Raw genomic sequence first — 24,178 nt, forward strand, 5'->3', positions numbered from 1 at the left:
GGTCAGCAGGCTGGTTTTAGAGGGGTTTTGGCCACTTTGACCACCAGCTAAAACCAGCCTGGCCAGGCTGGGAGACCAGCTAAGACCAGCCAACCAGCCTAGGCTGGTTTTATCTGTTTTTTCCAGCAGGGCTAAAATGATCATTTAGGCTGTACTGACACTGTCAGGGAACAACTTAAGTTTGAACTGAATTGAGTTAAATAATGACACTATTTTCTGCCTTTGTAATTGAGTTTTAATAACTAATTAACTTTATTTTTAGATTAGTTTATGTTAATTGTAATGCAACTTATAATAATGATATTGGTGAATGTAAAAATCTGCAATGTTTAACATAGGTCTGTCCTGGGACAAACCAAAATTCTGAGAACAGTGGAACTATAACCAAGCAGATGGTCAGTTGTGGCCACAGCAATTAAAGGGGTCCGATTATGCCCTTTTACTAAGCTTCTATTTTGTTTTGGGGGTGCACTAGAACCTGCTCTTATGCTTGGTGGTTCAAAAAACGCATTTTTTTTTAAATTTGCATTTTTACAATAGCTTTCACCCCAGACTGGCACAAATGGCTCGATTCACCTTCCAAAAAATGGAATGTGTTGTTAACAGTGGGGTTGCAGTGGGGTTAACAGCCCCACTGCATTGCGATTGGCGAACAGCGTAGATGGTGTTTCAGTCCTGCCACACCCCTTCCCAAAGAAGCAAGTTTACAACTGTTAACGTAAGCTAGATTAAAGTGATTCTTCCGTTTGATTCCCTCCCCACCCACCCACCCACCCACCAACCAACCAATGATTCAAATTTCTATAGGCAGGATTTATTTGAATTATATTTTTATGGACTATGTTGTGACATTATAGCATCTGGAAAACAAACGCTTTGGAGTGGACTTTGAGATTTGTAAATTTGTAGTTACGTTTTTTATGCCAAAACATACACAACACACAGTGACAAAAATTCAAAAAGTGAATTATAGGATTATAGGACCCCTTTACAACATACAAGTGCACATTCAAATTTGGGCCACATTCTGCTGCGGTGTGTACGTAGCTTTAATTTCACACAGATATGCATTTTTTGTGTTCTTTCCATGTGTTTGCAAATGATGTTTCAGGTCTCTTTTATAAGTGAAGCTCTTCTCACATTGTAGACATGTGAAAGGTTTCTCTCCAGTGTGAAGTCTTGTGTGAATCTGAAGGTTTATGTTCTGACTAAAACTCTTTCCACAGTGAGTGCAGGTGAACGGTTTCTCTCCACTGTGAAGTCTTGAGTGAATCTGAAGGTTTATGTTCTGACTGAAACTCTTTCCACAGTGAGTGCAGGTAAAAGGTTTCTCTCCACTGTGGATTCTCATGTGAACCTTAAGGTTTCCTTTAAGTGTGAAACTCTTTCCACAGTCATGGCACGTGAAGTGAGAATGACTTTTTTCATGCGAGTTAAGGCGTCTCTTGTCTGGGAATCTCTGTCCACACTGATGACAATCAAAACATTTATCTCTCGAATGAAGCCTCATGTGTTTAGTAAGGTTTGATTCACGTGTAAAACAGTTTCCACACTGAGCACACACAAAAGGCTTCTCTCCTGTGTGAGTTTTAACGTGAGCCTTAAGGTTTCCCTTTAGCGAGAAGCTCTTCCCACACAGTTTGCAGGTGTGAGGACTCTCTCCAGTGTGAGCTTTCATGTGAGAATCACGAGTCGCTTTATGTCTGAAACACTTTCCACACTCATCACATGGAAACGGCTTGTCTCCAGTGTGAACGACCATGTGAATTTTAAGAGATCTTTTGCGTGAGAAGCTATTCCCACACAGTTTGCAGGTAAAAGGCTTCTGTCCGGTGTGAATGCTCATGTGGGAATCAAGGTGTGCTTTATATGTGAAGCTATTCCCACACAGACTGCAGGTAAAAGGCTTCTCTCCAGTGTGACATTTAAGGTGGCGTTTAAGGTTTTCTTTACGGGAGAAGCTCTTTCCACACTGTTGGCATAGGAAAGGCTTCTCTCCAGTGTGAACTTTCATGTGGCTTGTAAGGATATATTTCTTATTGAAACTCTTTCCACATTGATGGCAGGTGAAATAACGGTTTGAATTGGTCTTCTGAAAGTCTTTTCGTGATGTTTCAGACTGTATGGATGTTTTCACAGTCATGAAATCATGTCTCTCATATTGATCTTTCTCTTTTATCTTTTTCAGTTCTTGCCTCTCTTCCTTCAGTGCCATCAGGTCTAAAGCAAAAAAAAAAAAAAAAGAGATAAACCCAAGTTAGTGGCAGTTTAATGGCTTAAAGCAACAGACACCAAAACAAAGATACAAGTAGCCAACATTTTCCAACAAAACTGGGTTATGATAAACAAGTCACTCTTGGTCCTAGGGACCCATGGCTCTGCTCACTTTGTCTCCTGTATTTGAAAAACCTGATTCAGATCACCATTACCAAACGTACAAAATGTGGGTCCTCAGGACCAGGATTGAAAACCACTGTTATAGACCAGTCTTGAATCTGACATTCATGTCTAAAATTGTATTTAACCTAATGGTACAAATAAAGTTTTGCACATGCAAAGCATTCAATGACTGTGGCAACTTGAAAGGATACTATTGCAAAGTTGTTGCTTTCCAACAAACTGATTTTTTTTTCATTAATATATGATTGACCTGAACAATAAAAGCTATATCGTACACTTGGAAAATTATGAGCTATATCACACTCATAGACACACAATACATTTAACTCACAAGATGAGACAAAATACAGATACTTGGTTAACTAATCTAGGGTCATATTTAACAATTATTTTGCTAATAAATATAGAGATTATCTTTGAACATGAAGCCGTTAAAAAAAAAAAAAAAAGATGCCCACATGTCGACGCTCGGTGTGTAGTAGCTTGCTTGAGTTACACTTCCACATAAAATTACGTTTTTACATTGCGTTGCATTTTTTATTTTTGTTTTCAAATTAACTCTTATGGAAGACTACTGGAGAAAACACCAACCCAAAAGAATATCCAAGAGAGCATGTTGGCATGTAAAAAAATGATAACAGTACAGCAGAAGAAAGAAGGTTCTCCAGGTTTGGTTCAATGGTTTATATAATGCAAAAAATGAATGCATGTCTACAAATCAAGATGGATATTTTTTTGCAAAGGTGGAAAAGTTTTACAAACTAATTTAGGTTTGGTCAACTAATGTATCATACTAATGTAACATTGATGTAACTTGCTCTTGTGATTTGATGTACAAATGTTTCCTCTACAAAGAAAAGGTATGATGGCAGTTTTTTGTCCTTCATTTGTAAGGGTTTTGAATGCAATGCCAAATAAAAAGGTCCAACAAAACTGGTTGTATACCACACAACTTATTTTAGAAGAACATTATGAGACTTTGATCAAATAAACACTATGGGAACTTACAGAACATACAGATCACGCTGATTGATTCCATGCTTTCGAGGTAGCGACCAGTTGGGCCAATAAAAACTTTGGCAAGAGAATTGAGCCTAATGTGTTCGAGAGGGTTAAGGCGTTGTTTACTGTCGAGGCCTGTGAGGAATATGAGAGACGAGACAATAAGAAAGATCACGGCCACGGCAAACACAGCCCAATTGAAGACGCAGGCTCAAAAACTAAACGCAAACAACACACCTGTGGTTAGACCCAAGAAGGGTGCACAACATGTGTACATTAAAATTCAAACTCACCCAAATGGGTTGGAAGATCTGATGATTGAATCACAACCACTGCCTCACACTTTCTACCCTTGGAGCCTCCTCCAACAATTCAACCCACACCAGAGGGGTGTTCCATAAAACAAGTTTACCAAATAAGCCAGGTTTATTTTAGTTAGTCTGACTTATTGTCACTTGATTTAGCTCAAAATAAGTCAGACTAACTGAAATAAGCCTGACTTATTTGGTAAGCTTGATTTATGGAACACCCCACAGTTCATCCACTCAAGCCTCTTTCACAGAGAATACCTTGTAGAATATTCGCAGAGTTACAGATTGACACTAATGAACCACAGGCGAATATTGTAGAGCGGCAACCTAAATCAGTCCCTCTGATTTACCGGATGGTGAAACAGAACAGACATCAGTTCAAAAAGAGAAAGTGATGTCACAAAGAACGCAGTGGAACCAGCACACACATCTGGTGAAATAACTGAGGAAGACGCCTGTCCATCACTCTCTAGAGTGGACTGTTCTCAGTATATTCAGTAGAATTTTAGAGCACTATCTCCTACAACGGAGATGGGAAATAAGGAAAGAAAAGGATGTGACGTGTGGCCATACTATGAATTTGTGCTCGGCATTTAACCTATGCACACAGTAGCCATATTGCTATTGCTGCGGCGCCTGGGGAGCAGTTGGGGGTTCAATGTCTTGCTCAAGGGACTCACCTCAGTCGTGGTATTGAGGGTGGAGAGAGTGCTGGTAATTCACTCCCCCACCTACAATCCCTGCCGGACCTGAGACTCAAACCCGCAACCTTTGGGTTACAAGACCAACTCTCTAACCATTAGGGTAACTGCACGGCCTAATGAATAAATAAACAAACAAACATAGAGGAACTGATGGACTGTGCACAGGCCACAGAATCAAAAGTTGCACCACAAACACCACTCGGACAAGCACCACAAATCCCTATGACACCAAGTACATCGCAAACCCCTGGTTCGGTGGGCAGGCCCTGTAGGCACATCAGTACAGAAAGGAAACAATTTGACTGGAGTCTGAAGCTGAAAAAGAAGTATATTGTCATAGGAGACTCAAGGATTCCAGCATTCAGAGTCTCAAAGTTCCAGATCGATAGCTTCCCCGGAGCCAAATTTCAACTTGCTGGGAACTTGCTGGAAAAAGCTACTATTGCTCTGGAGCCTGAGTTACTGATCATGTCCTTTGGAATCAACAACAGTGCACAGAAATGCTGATTGTCCACTAATAAAGAAATTCAGAGGGCCTACAAAATGGCATGAACTCACCTGCCACATACTGAGACTTATGACCATAATTAACTCTGAGTGGTCTCCAGCATTGTCTAGTTTGCCCCCACAGATAACCTTTCCACTTATAAACTGGGACATAAAAAAAAAAAAAAAAAAACTTTTCTAGTCGTGAAAAAACAAGCGATTAGGGAATTACAAAATCATAATGAGATATGGAAGTATATTCCGGACGGAATTGCAAATTGTATCTGCAATTGCGTTTTCAATTTGAGGACGCATAAAATGTGACATAATCCAAACGCAAATGCAAATCGCGCATTACCGTTTGCATTTTCATTTAAGCGAACGCACAGTGACTGCCAAATTTAAAACGGAAATATGCCATATCTTACGAATATTGACCCAGTCATATTTAAATAGCAATTTCAATTACCACGTCTGCTTTTTCACTTTCTCTGCGTCGCATATGTAGCCAGCCAAAACTCAAATGGAATCGCAATTCCCTTTGTATTTCCACTTCCGATGCCTTACACGGAAACCTGTCAATCAGTGTCAAGGGTGGGATTATGCTATGGGGCGTGTTCGTGTTGGGTCCTGACGTCACTCACAGTCGACCGCAAAACCTTAAACAATATAAATTAAAAAGATGAAACAAATTGATAGTTTTTTGGATGATGAAATAGTTTGGATATACTGTTGAACCTCTTTTTTAAAATAATAAATAAAGGGTTTTGTTGAGTGAATTTGCAGCCTGTAGCGCGATGACTATGATCAGTTTGTATATTGAATCTAATGTTTAATGTTGTTTTTTCCCCATATATATAAATGCCCTGCTGACACTGGGTTCTGCTTCAATTTGCTGATCAATGTAGATCACTGCAGAAAAATGAGTATAGCCATTAAAGAAGGAACACTTACCAGTCAAAATATCCTTAAGCACACTCTTTTTTTGAGACAAGCTTATAATTTTTTTTTTATTGGTGCTGTTATTATTTTTCCATTTCCCTTGAATGTGTACTGGTATTTCAAGTATTTTACATAACTTATTGTATTGTAACTTTAGGATTAAAATGACATAGAGACATATTTTTAAAATGACACATACAATGACATATTTTTGCTTCCACTCAACAAAAAATATGACCTGAATAAAATGGCTTCATTTTAATATGTTGTATGTACACTCACTGAAAATAATACTTGACAAAGATATTATGCCTTTAATCCATTACATTTAAATTAAAAAGCTCTAAAGTTATGCAATTTAAAACTTTAAAATTTTAACATTTTGCATCACATCACAACTTAAGCATCACATTTGTGTAAATTATTATTCATCAATTATTACTTATTAATATTCATCACTACTAGTACACAGGTTAGAATTTTATCACAATACAATATTGTCCCTTTAAAACAGCGCATTCTTATTATATTCAGAGATCGCTACTGCGCATGACGTCGGCAAAACAAACCACTGCGCACGCGCCTAACAACATCTTGGCAATAAAATAAATAAATAAATAAATAAAAAACGTCCAGTGCGTATTGAAAGTGAAAAAGCAGTCGTGGTAATTGAAATTGCTTTTTAAATATGACTGGGTCAATACTCGTAAGATATAGGAAACACAAATGCAAACGGACTTTGCATTTCCATTTTAAATTTGGCAGTCGGAAATGCAAACGGTAATGCGCGATTTGCATTTGCGTTTGGATTAGGGGTGGGCGATATGACCTAAAATCAATATCACGGTATTTTTCATCTTTTGAACGGTGACGGTATAATATCACGGTATTACTTTTTTTGGTACATTTTGGGAGGAGTAGCCTGTCCTGTCCCTTTAGTATGTGAATAAAGTTGATATTTTTATAATATAATAAGTAAATGGTAGGTATCCTTATCAAAAACAGACATGGGGGAGTATTATGCATTCTCAACATATTTATTTTCCAAAAAACCTAAAGATCTTACTTAACAGTGTACAACAAAACAAAAATTATTTTTTACTGAAATTTAATTTCTGCAATATTTAAAACCTTTAAATAACTGGGGGAAATCAACCCATGGCAACTGTTTAAAAGTAGACCAATTCTGTGGGGAAAAACGCGGACTTGGCAACCCTGCATTCGACACGAGCTGCTGGAGTTAATGTCATTGCACACATGAGTATGAAATTTTCGTCCGAGATTTTCGCACGTAAAAAAAAAAATACAGGTTATGTTAATCGAGTTTACACACTGCCTCTGAAAATATCGTCCGTCATAAAAAACTCATTTAAAAGCGATTTCTATACCCTGCATATTGAAAGTGCGAAAATTATATAGGCTACAATATTAGTTCGCCTCGCGCCCGCTCAATTTGTGTTCCGCTGTATAAATCCTTCGGCCGGCCGACCGGAAAAAGTCCCGGTTGTCCCGATTGCCACTCCGCCCCTGGTATAGGCTACAGACCTTTCTTCACGATGTTTCACCAGTCGTTTAATGGCCACTCCCCTTTTACCTACCACCTGCAAAGGACAGGTATTCAGACCACAACTGAACATTTGAAGAAAATGTAATGCCTTATTATTTAGAACAGGGGTGGGGAACCTTGATCCTCGAGGGCCGGTGTCCCTGCAGAGTTTAGCTCCAACCCTGAAAAATAAAATACCAACCTGTATCCTAAAGACCTTGATTAGCTTGTTCAGGTGTGTTTGATTAGGGTTGGAACTAAACTCTGCAGGGACACCGGCCCTCGAGGATCAAGGTTCCCCATCCCTGATTTAGAATAAGCTATTATTGATGTAAATGCAGCTGTTCGAGGCAAATAATTGATTTATTACGGTATTGACGGTATTAGAAAATCCATGTCGTGGCGCACTGTCACACCGGTGTACCGCCCACCCCTAGTTTGGATTATGTCACATTTTATGCGTCCTCAAATTGAAAACGCAATTGCAAATACAATTTGCAATTCCGTTTGAATAATGTCCGGAATATCACTCCATAGTGATTAAGCCAGCAGAAAAAGGAAACGCCGTAGTCAAGAGTGGATCTTTATGCTTATAAACACCTCAACTGGGGCGTATTAAAAAAAACAAAAAACTTTTCTAGGCATGAAAATAAAAGCGGTCAGGGTAATCAGATAGTGATTAAGCCAGTGGACAAAGGAAACGCCATAGTGTTAATGAACACTACAGCCCTCTTAAGGAGCCCATATACCCACACACCAAGGTCAAGATTAAGGAAAGTTGGGAAGAGATGTGTGAAAAGAGAATAATCAGTGGCAAACAAAAAGAATACCATTTAGGATCAAGTACCTCAAGACAGGAGATTCTATGTCCTACCTAAGATTCGAAAAGTTGGAGTGTCCCACACAAGATACCGCCAGGTAGACCAATTGTATCCGATTGCGATAGCGAACTGTATTACACAGCTGAGTACATAGAACTCTTCTTGAACCCGATTTCAGCAAGACAGTAGTTATTTAATAGACACGTATGATTCATCCAGAAAACCAAAGAATCGAAGATCCCCACTGACGCTTTTCTCTTCACAATAGATAGTCTTTATACGAATATCGAAACCCAGGCAGGTATGTTGTTGGTATGAGATTGCATGAATAAATTCCAAGACATCAAGAATTTAGAAATTAACTTCACGAAAATTATTCTGAATTCAATTTGGAATTTCACCCTCAAATTAAGGGCACAGCAATGGGAAAGAAATTCGCACCATCGTATGCCAACATTTTTATGGCCACCTGGGAGCAGCTCTATTCTCTTTTCCTTTGCGTATTCCCGTTTCCTCAATGACATCTGGGGTATCCCACCAAGAGTAATGTATAAGGGGCCCAGATTTGTAGAACAGGGCCAATTGGACTACAAGGTCTTTTTCAAACCCAGTGACACTCACTGTTTGCCCCACAAGGCGAGTTTCCATCCGAAACACACTTTCCGTGGTATCCTAAAGTCACAGTTGTTAAGATTTCACAGAATCTGCTCACAAGAGTCAGAGTTTCGAATTGGCTGTAAAAATCTTATTTAAAGCACTCAAGAATAGAGGATATTTGAGAACGTATCTAAGGAAAGTTTTGAGAGCATTCAGAGAGTTTGCTGTCAATCCCACTAAAGTAACACAGACCAGGAATACATTTATTCCCTTGGTGGCCCATTACTCACAAAAAAGCTTAAAAGGAATAAGAACCTGTTAGATACTTTAGTTCAAAGCAAGATTAGCTCTCCTCAGCCTTTCCATTGTTTTTTATTATTTTGTCACTTGGTAGCTACTGCACTGCTTTGGAAACCTGATTCTTAATAACCGTACCAGTCAGGTAGACCCGCTTCTCCATCGTTCGCTTCACAGCGTTGATGGATGTAAAGAACCGATCACAGTACACTTCTGTACCAGGATGGAGAGTTTCAGACAGCATCTGCATCCAGATGTAATTCAAAGGCGAGCACGATGCTTTCCGCTGAAGCAAAAACAAAGTTTTTCATGCCAACTGGATTAGGCTTCATTGGCAGATATTGTTGACGAGGACAGGCTCCTGAAAATGGTATCATTTGCTCATCAATAGAAATGCTCTCGGGTCTTGTCTGAGACCTTCAGCCTTTCAGAATGTGGTCAAGAAAAGGCCCCACCTTCCAGAATTTGTCACTTTCCCCCCATATCATCAATTTCCACCTTTATTGATTGCCTCAGTTTGTAAAATCTGTCATGTGTGGATCTTTCTGTAATGGCTGGGAATCTTAAAGTGATAGTTCACCCAAAAAGGAAAATTTAATGTTTATCTGCTTACCCCCAGGGCAGGTGACTTTGTTTCTTCAGTAGAGCACAAATTTTTTTTAACTCAAACCGTTGCAGTCCGTCCGCCAAATAATGGCAGTAGATGGGCACCGAACATTTGAAAAAAAAAAAAAAAAAAAAAAAACAACATGCACAGAAAAATCCAAATTACATTATTATTACATTATACATTATTATTATTACGGTATAAAATTAACTAATAGTTATCGCCTTACTTACCAAGTTGATTGATTACTTTGATAATTGCAAAAAAAAAATTGTGTTGCACATTTTCTAAAATGTTATGATTAAATATGCAAATGAGCATCGTTTCGTGAAATACACACTAATTTGCATACATTTCTTGTACAAAAATCTAAAGACTGGGTGAAGTTAGTTTCAAAATTCTTGTTTAATATGTTTGACATTAAATTCAAATGTTTTTAGAGGGAATTTGGGGAATTTGTCATTTTGACACTCCACACTCCACACACATTTTGACACTTCAGGATATAGACAGGAATAAAAATCTAAAGTCTGGTGTGTGTAAGTGCTACTGAAGTGGAGATTTATGGCTCAGTGTAGGAGAAAACACTCATTTTGAGAAAATGACCTTTAAAAATATGCATTGTAATTGAAATCTATTGACACAAATAGATAAAGCGCTATAAAAGAAACACTTAATAGTGTCTTTTTGATGTTTTCTTTCTACTAGTATGAAGAAAACACTATGAAAATACAAAAAGCCCAAAATCTCAAACTTGACAGGTGCATGAAAAAACTTTGGTGTCCTGTGTTCTGGCAAAGAAATGATACATCTAGTCAACTGGAGCAGCACACAACCAGTTTCATTAAATCTTTATCAACACATTGGTTTGCAAAGTCCAGTGCGGTCCAGCCTCTGGTTTCAGGCTTTAAAAAAGGTTGGAAGTGGGACATTTCAACTTGAATGTTCTGAATGCAGCACAAAAGGAGTGCCGTCTCTTTAAAATCTGTTGTGCATTATGTGGATCTGACACAAATCTTATTTTCTCTCTGTTCTTTACGGTCATTGGAGCACTTTTTAGCTCATTTACGATTGTTTATTAAGTCAGTTGACCAAAACGGTAATTTGACCTTTTGTGTGTTTTTGTCCAGTATTTGTCTGGTCAGCTTGAGGACCCACTCCATGTCAAATAAAACCATGACATTCCTCAAAAACATCATTCATTTTTGTACAGCTGGACATTTTAATAAGGATCAAATGAGCGAGTTCAGCTATGAGAATGAAAACCAACCTGTTTGTTCGTCAGTATCTTCATGTTTGACTCTGAATGTTTCTTCAATCTTCATGTCTTCACTCTCCTCTTTAATAAACGCCATCTTTATAATAGTGTCAGGGGGATCTCAGTTGCTTCGCCAGGAGTTTTTCTGTGAGTTTGGACACTTTGTCCTGTTTAAGATAATAATTAACAGAAACAAAAATAAAATAAACGCAAAGTAAATCTCTGGTTGTGTCTCAATCAGCCCGCAAGTTACTGCACTGCTTAGTGAGTGATGGTTAATGGCTGAAATGCAACCTGGGCTGTTTTTTTCCCCCCTGTAAAAGAGACAAACTTATACCTATATCTATATCATTTTGTCTCGTTAACAGTAAAAAAAAAAGGGGCCCATTTTGCATTTTGACAATACTAATCCTTTAAATGATCTGACAAGACAAACACACAAAAAACAACATAGGGTTACCAACCGTTCCATATGTGACCCTGGACCACAAAACCAGTCTTAAGTCGCTGGGGTATGTTTGTAGCAATAGCCAAAAATACATTTCATGGGTCAAAATTTTAGATTTTTCTTTCATGCCAAAAATCATTAGGAAATTAAGTAAAGATCATGTTCCATGAAGACTCTTTGTAAAATTCCTACTGTAAATATATCAAAATGTAATTTTTGATTAGTAATATGCATTGCTAAGAACTTAATTTGGACAACTTTAAAGGTGATTTTCTCAGTATTTAGATTTTTTTGCACCCTCAGATTCCAGATTTTCAAATAGATGTATCTCAGCCAAATATTGTCCTATCCTAACAAACCATATACCAATAGAAAGCTTATTTATTGAGCTTTCATATGATGTATAAATCTCAGTTTTGTAAAATTTAACCTTACGACTGGTTTTGTGGTCCAGGGTCACATATAATACAGAATCGTCCCATATTTAAGGCATCAAAAGTGTTCCCCTATGGTTTCCATTTGGTTGTTTTTGGAAACCAAATAAGTACATTCCAGGAACATTCCCTGTATGTTTCCTTTTGCCCTAAGAACCTAAAGAGAACCTTCCAAGAATATTCCCTGTAGATTATTCCTAGTTTTATTTTCATAATCATGTAAACTAATTAAAATGTTACAGCATTTAATAAAATGTAGGAATTAAAGCAGTGAAACTTATTATAATGATCAGAAAAATCAAACATTATAACTAAAATATTAAGCCAAGGTTAAGCACTGTGTGAAAAGCATATCAAACACATTTGGTACGGTATTTTGAGCATCCCTTATTTTGCCCATTATTTTGCTTAAAAAAAAATATCACAATCATCCCTTACTCTACTTTTCACAGTTGTTATTATTATTATCTATTCATTTAATGCTTATTATATTTAATAAATTAGATTTTAAAGGGAAAAATGCTACTAGTTTGTAAAAGTTGTCATTGCATGTTTGTGTTTGTTGCATTTGTGCTTGGAATCATTTAATCATTTTGCCAAGCAATTGATTGAATGAGTTTTACAGAGCTCCGTTTCTCTCATCACTTTTTGCCAGTCTTTGCGATAAATTAGTTCACTTTATGGAGCGAAATGAGACCCACCGTTTCTATTATACTCATGATCGAGTGCTGTTTACTCATAAAAATAACGCTTATTAATGTTAGATAAAACACCACAATGTTTAATTCATTAATGATTAAGCCATTTCGCGTTGCTTGTAAAAACCGTGACACTGCCTGAACTGGCTGCATTGATATAAACACTTCAAACGCGTAAAAACACAAACCTTTCTTCAGCCGAATCACAACAAATGCAGGAGAGAGGCGCAACTTTAAGACGTCACACCACAAGACCAAAATAAAAGTCTTGTCTGTTTTTTAACACATAACATTCACAGGGGACACATAAAACAGAAGGAGGTTTTAAAAGAACAATGTGCGACTCAAATTGAAGCAAAGCAACGAATACCTAAATAATAAAGAAATACATTTAGAAAAAATAAAGTTAACAAACACATAAAAATAACTGAAATTTAAAATTACACATCAAATGTCAACTTTAAAGAATAAACATGAGGTAACCCTTACATTGAAGGTTAGGTGAAATGGTTTTTAATATATTAGCTCCTTTTTAAAAACTAGTACATTATTTTTTCAAAACTAAAAGTTTGTTGTTCAATTTTTAATTCAAGTTTATTTGTATAGCGCTTTTTATAATACAAATTGTTGCAAAGCAGCTGTACAAAAAATATAGGTTAGTACAATACATTTAGTAGCTTACTGCCCTGCTGAAAAAACCAGCATATGCTGGTTAGGTATGTTTTGGTGCTGGGATGCTGGTTTTAGCTGGTTAATGCTGGTCCTTTGCTGGTTTATGCTGGTCATGTTGCTGGTCAAGGACCATCATAAACCATCAAAGGACCAGCATTAACCAGCAACATGACCATCAAAGGACCAGCAAAAACCAGCAAGGGACCAGCATAAACCAGCAAAGGACCAGCATTAACCAGCTAAAACCAGCATCCCAGCACCAAAACATACCTAACTGGCATATGCTGGTTTTTTCAGCAGGGTGGTGGCGACTACTGTATGTCAAGTTGATATATATATAGTATAGATGTATGATCAGTAATGGTGTAATCAAACACGATGAACACTATTAATAGTAATGATTATGTGTTGCAAGCAGAGAAAACAAGCCAAGACAGTTCTTTCCAAAAACAGTTTGCATAATCACAATCAGAAAAATATAGTGTGATATTGTTTCCAAATTAGAATGACAGACTGTGCATTGTAAAGAGATGTTCAACTTAAATTTAGCGAGTAAAGGCTAGTTCACACTACAGGATTTTAAGCCCGATTTTAGCCCAATTGAGCCGGGCTGTAATCGGGGGAAAATCAGGGGGTGATCGGCGCTCGTCAGTTTTTATGTGTGAACTGCTCAACGACGCATCAAAGGGGCTCGTTGTCAAATTGTACTACCTACTTTATTAATGGGAGGTAGCAAAATCTATAATAGAGCATCCTACTAGGACCTAGTTTGTAGAAGCATGATGAGAGAACCCAGTACCGGGTCTACAGTAGCCTACTGTATTTTGTTTGCAATATGATTATATGCAAACAAATATTGTTCTGAAGAAAACCTCCCAGTAAACAACCAAAGTGTGAACAGTAACAAACATATACACCACATGGGTATAATGTCTTTATTGCAGGGCTGCAACATGATCAATTAAAATAAAAGTTCGTTTACATTGTATATTTATTATGTGTATATAAACACGCGCACACACACATACATATACATATATGTGACCCTGGACCACAAAATCAGTCTTAAGTCGCTGGGGTATATTTGTAGCAATAGCCAAAAATACATTGCATGGGTCAAAATTTTAGATTTTTCTTTTATGCCAAAAATCATTAAGAAATTAAGTAAAGATCATGTTCCATGAAGATTTTTTGTAAAATTCCTTCTGTAAACATATAAAAATGTAATTTTTGATTTGTAATATGCATTGTTAAGAACCTAATTTGGACAACTTTAAAGGTGATTTTCTCAGTCTTTTTGATTTTTTTGCATCCTCAGATTTCTGATTTCAAATAGATGTATCTCAGCCAAATATTGTCCTATCCTAACAAACCATACATCAATAGAAAGCTTATTTATTGAACTTTTCATATGATGTATAAATCTCAGTTTTGTCAAATTTAACCTTATGACTGGTTTTGTGGTCCAGGGTCACATATACATATATATACATATATATATATATATATATATATATATATATATATATATATATATATATATACACACACTGTATATATATATATATATATAATAAGGGAAATGTTAGGTTTATTTTTCAAATATTTACATTTGAAAAAAATATATATACAAGTGTTTACATACAATACAAATATTTTTTTTTAAATGTATACATATGTGTATTTAGATATACAAAAATAAATACACCCATATAGTATGTAAACATTAACCTTTTGTTTTGAATCACAATCGTTTTGCAGTCCTACTTCATTGTGAAACAGACCGTTTCTCTAGTGCATAACAACTGACAACATCTTCTTTCTTGTTTTTCTTCTTCAGGTGAGAATGTGAAGACGAGGGCAGTATCCCTGCGAACACAGTTCTGTAGGTTGCTGAAACCAAAACCGAGTGGGAGTGATGGATTTCATCAAAAGCTACATTGTGCACCGTCAGTGTGAAACCACCGTAAGTAACAAAGTCTACACAAAAGACCACAAACATGTAGTGCAGTGATGGGCAACGTCGGACGTCAACGTCCTGGAGCGCTTTTGTCATGCAGAGTTTAGCTGTAATCCTAATCAAACACACCTGAACAAACTAAACAAGGTCTGCAGAATTACTGGAGTTATGGGCAGATTCTTTTTTCTTTTTTGCACTCAGAACCGACATTGCCTATCCCTGATTTATTGACAACGTGCACTGAATATTACAGTGCTGAAATGAGTTACACAAATGTAAATGCAGATTAACGTAGCTCTTCCATAATCATTCCAATATCATCTTTTTTTAAGCTTGGTGCATCATTCAGTGAGCAGGCAGAGGACCAGGATCTGTCCGAAGCAATACCCAACACCCCATCAGCAGTCGGCACATCATGTACTGGCTCCTCACTCGAATCGTCAAATGAAGGAGAACCAACAGCTGCCGAGGAAACGGCTTCGACCGCCTCATCTGCCTCAACTGATAAGCCACAAAAGGCTTCGCGCACCAGAGAAGAAAAACGCAAGAGGATTTCAGAAACTGATATTGAACTGCAGAAGCTTGAAGTCTTAAAAAAGATGGCTGCAAAAGTGGACGCAGAACCAGTTCCAGATGCATTGACAGCATTTGGGAAGCAGGTTGTACTGGAAATGAAACAGATTCAAGACCCTGGATCCTTAGCCGGATTAAAAAAAGAACATCATGATAATGATCTATGAAAGGAACAGATCCTTGTCTTCAACTCCAGAGCCTACACCATGCACGTTTCAACCTTGTCTCATCCTCATTACGCATCAGCTCGGAGTCCCCGTGAAACCTTTTTGCAGACATTGCAAAATCATGACCACTATGAAAACCTGTCAATAGCTTGCTTTGTTACAGGATTTAGGGTTACATATTTTTATTAGGGCTGTCAAAAATAACGCGTTAACGGCGTTAATTATTTTGTGGTTGTTAATTACGTCAATTTTTTTAACGCATTTCACGCATGCGTAGTGTGACGAATTATTTGTGAGGTTGGGGAGCTAGAGGAGAGATGGAGCAAGGTGAGCCTATGGACGGATTCAAATATAAAAAGAATGATGATGGTACAGTTAACAAGTACAAGCCTGGGCGACAGCCGCTCTGCAACTGGAGTGCTATATACCCTCAAACGAAAGCAAAGCAATTGAAGATCTGGCAAACAATCCAGCGTTGTTCATCTCATGACTAAGTGTAGACGCGATGTAAATAAAAGATTCATTGTGTAGTTTAGAAAGCTTTATTGATTATAATGGAACTTTGTGAGATCTCTATAAGCTAAGATTTGTGACGCTTTTAGTGATATTAAGGGAGCGCGCTTTGCACTTTCCATGCCATAATCCATTCAGAATTTGTATGAAACTTTCGTTTTTCTTATGTTTTGGGAATTACATCTGCATAGTTATGCTGGGTTCATTCTCGAATGAGCGGTGACTGACACAGTGATATCAAAGCAGTTGACGGAACAAAAATGATGCGCTTTCTGTCGTCTCGTTCTTGACCAGGCGTGCTTAACAAAAATAAAGCGAAATGCATGCCTCACAGACATGATAAACATATCTATAGAGAGCTTTAAATTATTACTTAACGAAATAAAACAAATCGAAAACAAAAACTTGTTTATTATGTAATCCGTAAAGATAAATTTCTCTCTCAAGGCGCTTCCAAAAAGGAGATTGCTGTCAGGATCTTTGCGACATTGACTCTGAATACACTTTATTAATAAATAATTCAGATATGTCCTTACTCTTTCCCGACACATTCATTATTTATTTTTGCGGGCATTTTGTGGCAAGTTTCAGCCTACTGCGTGCAAATGAACGCGGATCTCTTCCAGCTGCGCCATCCGAGTCGGTCTCGAAAGTAAAACCGAAAGTCTCGTGTTGTTTCCACCAGCGCGGCATTTTTTTCTTCTTCAACATAATTGATGGATGTCTAAAATATAAAAAATAAGGAGTAGCCTAAAACAGACATAATATGAAAGTATGAAAATTATGTATCTGTGTTCTGTTATTTATTTTTTGGTATGCATTTCAGAAAAAAAATGGTTAGGATTCAGGTGTAGTTGCAAATAGTGATTAATCATGATTAATCCACTGAAAAGTCTGATTAATCTGATTAAAAAAATTAATCATTTGACAGCCCTAATTTTTATGTAAGTTGTTTTTTGATTTTCCTTTTTCTGCACTGTTATTTAGTGCCAGTCAAAATTTTGGACACATTTTCCTATTACCTTGGATGTGTGTCCAAACTTTTGACTGGTACTACTGTTATTTAAGACTATATTCACAATACAGTGTTAAGTAGAAACACAGGTTGCGTTGTATTTGCGTTGAGTTTGGTATAACATTCAGATTCTTTGTTGCAATTGTTTCCATTTTGCCACTCTTACCTTTGTTAGCATATTTCAATACATGGAACAGTTTGAAGGTGATGTTGCAGTGTTTAAGTAAAATCACTAATTGTTTTTTCTGCTAATTGAATAAATTTAATAGTTACAGTATTTGTTTACATTTTTGTAAAAAAAAAAAATCAGTTCTTTGCATTCCTGCACTTTGGTCTTGTAAACACATTTGAAAAATAAAAAAAATAAAAAAACACAGGTAATATCCAGAATATATACTTTTATTATACTTAAGTGTGAAGGTGTAAAATAAATGACAGGTCACAATATAAATGCTTTTTATTGATGTATAGCTTTTAACAACAAAAGACAGGTGCACACACAACAAAAAAAAAAGAAATTATTTATTTATTTACAGACAAAAACTTGGAATACATTGACATCTGTACCTTTCTAAATGTGTTGCTCTTGCCAAGAAACGCTACCTGCTGGTGAGATGACCCTGCTGAAAAAAACAGCATATGCTGGTTAGGTATGTTTTGGTACTGGGATGCTGGTTTTAGCTGGTTAATGCTGGTCCTTTGCTGGTTTATGCTGGTCCCTTGCTGGTTTATGCTGGTCCTTAGCTGGTTAATGCTGGTCCCATACCTGCAAACTTGTCGCTTTTCGGCGACAATCGCCGTTTTCATTGTCAATTGGGTCCTTCACGTGAATCTTGTAGAACCGGAGAGTTTTTTTAGGGAGGGGGGGGGGGGGTGGACTTGCGTTAATTGACATCTGGGCCGATCGGAATCTCAACTGAGCTCGTGCCTGTCAAGAGAGGGAGGTGGGGGTGGGCTTGCGTGCCATGTAGGCCATTATTGGACAATTCTTATAAATGACATTTTTCCTGGACCAATCTCTGTGCTTGCTTCAGTATCTTGAAACACACTGCCATCTGTGTTCGCGCCTGTCAAGAGACACGACCTGACCTAATGTGGAACTCTGATGGAAATTGAAATGACCGTATGCACGAAGCGTTCTTTAGAACTTCTGCATTGAGATAAGCAGCTCGTAAACTTCCGCTAAAGCTCATTTTATATGTGCTATATATTAGGTGGACACTCTTGAGACTGATCTACTGCCTCGTTCTTATCAGAAACTGAGAAAAATGGTAATTGCAACATTATAAACAATGTTAGCGACGTGAACATTCAGTTTCTTATTATTTAACAACATATCATTTAAATGCAGAGCCTGGTAATCCCGTACTCTCCGTATCTGCATAGTTGTACATTTAAATGCTGACAGCTAAACACTATCATAACGTGTTTAGGCTAACGTTAGCTAGCCATACTTCTCTTCAAGGACATCTTAATTGTATTCTTGATAATCACTAACTTGCCTTCAAAATCATGAACACATTTTTAAAATCTTATCACAACATTTTAAAGCCTTTATTATTTTCCAACTCTACAGCTGTGAAATAAAATGTACTTCAAGGACTAATTTTTCATTCATAAAAAACTGGCAAAATGACTTTGCAGAAAACAACGTCTTTTTTAAAAATAATATGGAATTACCCATATAACCAATAGATGGCAGCAGAGGATTATGTATTATGCAGCTTTCTTTTAAACTCCCTATATTTTTCAAGATGGCTTTCTTTTTGATTTATTATACAATATCCAGTATAATAAATTGTAGTACTTTTACCGCCCTTAAGTGTATATATATATATATTTAAATATATATATATATATATATATATATATATATATATATATATATATTAAAGCAAGTGCAGAAAGACATTAAGCTCACACACAAACAGCCTATAAGGGTGAATTATTTAAATACTTATATATAGTTCACTACAAATACGTTAAATATTGATGGTATAAAAATTAAATAATGCACTCAATATGAATCGATAATTATATATTGAAATATTTCATATAATTTAATAACTACATATTTTAAGTTTTATCTTGAACTGTAAAATATATTAAATAGTTTGTGAATGTTTTTCAGTTACCCTCCGTGGCGTTTGTGTGCGTGTGTTTGTGAAACCCTTGTCCAGGCTAAGAAGGAAAAAATAATGTTTTTCAGTATAATATAATTTGTGTTTTGGTTCTTTTATTGTTTTTAGTTGTTCTTACTTGAGTTCACAGGGTCGAGTGCGAAATCCCCTGAACCCAGTCTTATCATTCGTCTATTTGAATGAGAAATAAAGAACACAGGTTTTATCACAATGCACAAGCCTTTTGTATTTAAATTACAAATTATAATGATTACAATATTGACATTTTAACTCCAAGAAAATCCTCAGTACACTGGCTTTAAAGTAACCAGGAGTTTATGAATGACACAGTATACATTTTATTAGGCAACAGATAAATTTGTAGAGATTTCTTGCTAGCATTGTTGTGAAAACACTGCAGTAATATAGTAATCAGTAGGTAGCATTAACTATTTGAACAAAACGGACACACCCACAATAGTCGAACTAATATTCACGTAAATTCTAACCACCGGAACAGCGGAGTCGATAACATAGGGTTAACGGTTAACATTCATCAGTTAACGTTACTCAGGAAAAATGTGGATAAACATGTTTTACTCACCTCCAACTCTCTCTGAAGCACACACAATCCGTGCTGCCCACGTTTACCAATCCGCTCTTTTACCCATTTTCTTTGTTTTTTCCTTTTTTTGGGTTTTTCGGAACAGATCATTGCCCAAACAGTTTTCAGTGCTAAATTCTCTGCAGCATCCATTTCACTTCCTGTTTTGCGTTGTTTCCGTTTCACTTCTCGCGTGTTCTCTCGTGACAAAACGTGGTTTGGTGGACGGGTTGGGAGGGGCTGGGCGATAGAGTTTTTGTCAGGTCCTGTAGTGTGTGACCCCCTGTTGCAGATCATTGACGTTGAGTCGCGTAGTGTGAACATCACAACGACTTAAAGACAGACAATTAAGTCATGTAGTCTGAACAGCACAGCGATCTGCCGATGTTTTAAATCGTGTCGTGTGAACGAGCCTTAAGGTACATAGGTAATGTTATCTGATAGTCATAAGTTCTGCATACTACAGATGCAGCTTAACCAGCTAAAACCAGCCAACCAACCTAGGCTGGTTTTAGCTGTTTTTTCAGTAGGGTTCCCTGCTGAAAAAGAAAGAGAAAAACAGCTATACCTAGCCTAGGCTGGTTGGCTGGTCAGGCTAGTTTTAGCTGGTGGTTTCCCAGCCTGGAAAAGTAGCCAAAACCCTTCTGAAACCAGTCTGACCAGCTTAACCAGCTAAAACCAGGCTGGTTGATCAGCTAAAACCAGCCAACCAGCCTAGGCTGCTCTTAGCTGTTTTTTTTTTTCAGCAGGGTTATTCTATGTGGTAACGCAATTTTAACTGAAACAGGAACAAAAGTGTTCCATTTATATCTGCTCGGGCCAGAGCCATTGAGCTCGGGTAAAGCCGCATTTATAAGCTTATGACAGCCACAATCTAACAAACTGATTGTTTCATATTAGCGGAAGTGACGAGACTGTGAGTTTTGAATGCTCATATCTTGTAAACGTGAATTTTGTTGTTGTTTTGAAGCACACTAGCTTTTAGATAACCTTAAAGGAACATTCCACTTCACTGTTTTTGGAAATAGGCTCATTTTCCAACTCCCCCCCGAGTTAATAAGTTGAGTTTTACCGTTTTGAAATCCATTCAGCCGTTCTCCTGTTCTGGCGATATCACTTTTAGCATAGCTTAGCATAGATCATTGAATCTTATGAGGCCAATAGCATCGCGTTCAATACCAGCTGGTTTTATTTTGCACACATTGGGTTAAGGATTGCAGAGTGTTGTTTGTTTATTTATTTTGTCTTAAACCGTATTCCAAAAATTTTGCCCTCATGTTTTTCCACACTTGTATGACCTTCGTTGGAACACAAATGACATGAAGGGCTTTCGGTCTGGGATCAGGAAGGATCAAGGGCAGGATTGAAAAATTCTACGTGGTTGTGGATAAGCACCTCATCCCTTGCACAGGAACAAGCTTACCTTTCCTGCAGACCACAATTTACAACAGGGAATTGTTGTGGGTGAGGGAATTGCGCGCACAACTTCTAAACTAGGTTAAATGTTGAAGTGCTTTCATTGTGAAAGGTTACATGCAAACAGCCACTCTTTGATCTCTCATTTAAGAGTTGCGCACAGTTTCTATCCTTCGTTAAAGTTTAAAGGGGTCATTATTTTCATCATGTGAACTTGTGGTAAATGGGCATCTGATGACCCCTTCAAACTGTTATGTGTGCAGAGTGGCTGTATACCACAGTTCTGCACACATTCTGGTTTTCAAAACATTTGAATGGTGCTCATGGTGCTGATGCCAGTCCAGCTTTTGATTTGCCGTCTGTTGAGCTTTCAGCTCAAAATGTTAATGAGTCAAGTTCTTTGTTTGTCGGAGATCCCCAAGTTGTTCCCATTGACCATGTTTAGAATAACATTACACTTTCCAGGAGAGAGACGGCAGATATATGTGCCTTAACTGTAGTAAAATTACAGTGTAGTGGAGTAGCCACTAGTTTGTCCTTGACCAGCATTAACCAGTTAAAACCAGCATCCTAGTACCAAAACATACCTAACCAGCATTTGCTGTTTTTTTCAACAGGGAAATGGGGCATAGTCAAGCTTGTTGAAATTATGCTTGGCATGAGATCCCTGATAGCACACGTACATCTCAGAGATGTCTGACGTCTGCATTTACATCTGCAAGACGTAGTTTGCTCATCTGCAATACATCTATTGGACGTTTCTTATCAGATGTCAAATAGATGTCTATTAGATGTCTTTAAGATGTTTATGAATTAGAATGTATGTTAAACTGACATCTTACAGACGTCTGCTAGACGTTTGTACACAGCAAATGCTTTCCAGATCAAGAGACCTTTAACAGACATCTTGCAGACGTACGTGTGCTATCTGGGATACATCTCAGAGATGTCTGTTTGACGTCTGCATTTACATTTGCAAGACGTAGTTTGCTCATCTGCAATACATCTATTGGACGTTTCCTATAAGATGTCAAATAGACGTCTATTAGATGTCTTTAAGATGTTTATGAATTAGAATGTATGTGAAACTGACATCTTACAGATGTCTGCTAGACGTTTGTACACAGCAGATGCTTTCCAGATCAAGAGATCTTTAACAGACATCTTGCAGACGTACGTGTGCTATCTGGGATACATCTCAGAGATGTCTGTTGGACGTCTGCATTTACATTTGCAAGACGTAGTTTGCTCATCTGCAATACATCTATTGGACGTTTCCTATAAGATGTCAAATAGACATCTATTAGATGTCTTTAAGGTGTTTATGAATTAGAATGGATGTAAAACTGACATCTTACAGACGTCTGCTAGATGTTTGTACACAGCAGATGCTTTCCAGATCAAGAGATCTTTAACAGACATCTTGCAGACATATGTGTACCATCTGACATTAGAAGAAACAAAAAAAAAACAAAGTTATGATCAGGTCCCAGTAAAAAAAAAAAAAAACTTGTTTATGCCAAAATGTATGTGTCAAAATGAGGATGTATGTTCACTGCTGACAGAATTTACAGGAAGGCAGAAATCACATTTTGAAGACTTCTGTGATAGAAGTTACTTCCAGAATCATCCTTGATTCTCAAAATATCCCAGTGCTTTACAAATTCAGGTATACTTTGATGAATTTGAAACCGTAAACCCTCTTGGCTCTAAACGTGGGTTACACAAGGTTGGTGCTCTTTATTTTGTGTTTCGAAATCTACAACTTGGCGATGCACTCAACCCTTGGGTTCACAGAATCTTTTAGTGGCCATTACTTCTGTCGTCTATGTTTGACTGAGAAATCTGTTATGAACAGTTTATGAACAGCACTGCAGTAAGTTGGAATCAGATCCTCAACTAAAGTCAACGCAGGGCCTCAAAAGACACTCACCACTCAATAGTTTGCATTATTTTCATGTGTGCCACTACTACTCTCTAGACGTGATGCATGACCTCCTTGAAGGAGTTGTGCAACTAGAAATGAAACTACTCTCAAAAAAATTGTTGCACAGAATGAATTGCTCTCCATATCATGATTATGGATATTTAGAGAAAAAAAATGTCCTACACAGGTGAATTTGGAGCAGTGGAAATAGCTTAACTCTATCCAGGCACTACAGTGACCCTGCTGAAAAAAACAGCATATGCTGGTTAGGTATGTTTTGGTGCTGGGATGCTGATTTATGCTGGTTTTTGCTGGTCCTTTGCTGGTTTATGCTGGTCATTTGCTGGTCAAGGACCAGCCTAAACCAGCAAAGGACCAACAAAAACCAGCTAAAACCAGCAGCAGACTGGGAAGGCTCGGGATTTGTGTTTCTGTGTTCTCTTCTGTTTCAGTCTCGCTTTGCTGAAATGGCAACATATCAGAAGGAATTGTCCAGTGGGGAGCAGTTTCCACTGGTTTTGATGGCATGTCTCACTACCATTCTTTTGAATGCTGACTTAAACTGCCTTGCTGTGGGATTGTTGTTACATCCATTTGCTGAGTGAATGGCAGCTAACAACTCAAGGTGGCCTTGGCTAAATTTGTAGGTCAGCAAGTACT

At 37.4% G+C, this 24,178-nt stretch overlaps 2 protein-coding genes across 2 annotated transcripts in view; one reads left to right on the forward strand and one right to left on the reverse strand.

The window, feature by feature from the left end:
- LOC141338716 (uncharacterized) overlaps positions 1 to 24,178 on the forward strand; it is a 160,460-nt gene that overhangs the window by 37,205 nt on the left and 99,077 nt on the right. The gene's annotated exons all lie outside the window — the stretch shown is intronic.
- Positions 814 to 11,134, reverse strand: LOC141338907 (uncharacterized). The gene is made up of 2 exons (XM_073844522.1): positions 10,984 to 11,134; positions 814 to 2,220 (listed from the first exon to the last, which is right to left on the reverse strand). The coding sequence occupies exons 1-2, from the start codon at positions 11,066 to 11,068 to the stop codon at positions 1,010 to 1,012; spliced, it is 1,296 nt and encodes a 431-aa protein (XP_073700623.1). The 5' UTR covers positions 11,069 to 11,134; the 3' UTR covers positions 814 to 1,009.

Source organism: Garra rufa, chromosome 1, assembly GCF_049309525.1.
Source record: "Garra rufa chromosome 1, GarRuf1.0, whole genome shotgun sequence".
Classification (NCBI taxonomy): Eukaryota; Metazoa; Chordata; class Actinopteri; order Cypriniformes; family Cyprinidae; genus Garra; species Garra rufa.

What these genes read in the sequence shown, in the direction of transcription:
- LOC141338907 (XM_073844522.1), bottom strand. Translation starts at nt 11,068, where the DNA reads ATGGCGTTTATTAAAGAGGAGAGTGAAGACATGAAGATTGAAGAAACA. An exon ending in AGATACTGACGAACAAACAG is followed by an intron (nt 2,221 to 10,983) that starts GTTGGTTTTCAT and finishes TTTTTGCTTTAG; the next exon opens with ACCTGATGGCACTGAAGGAA.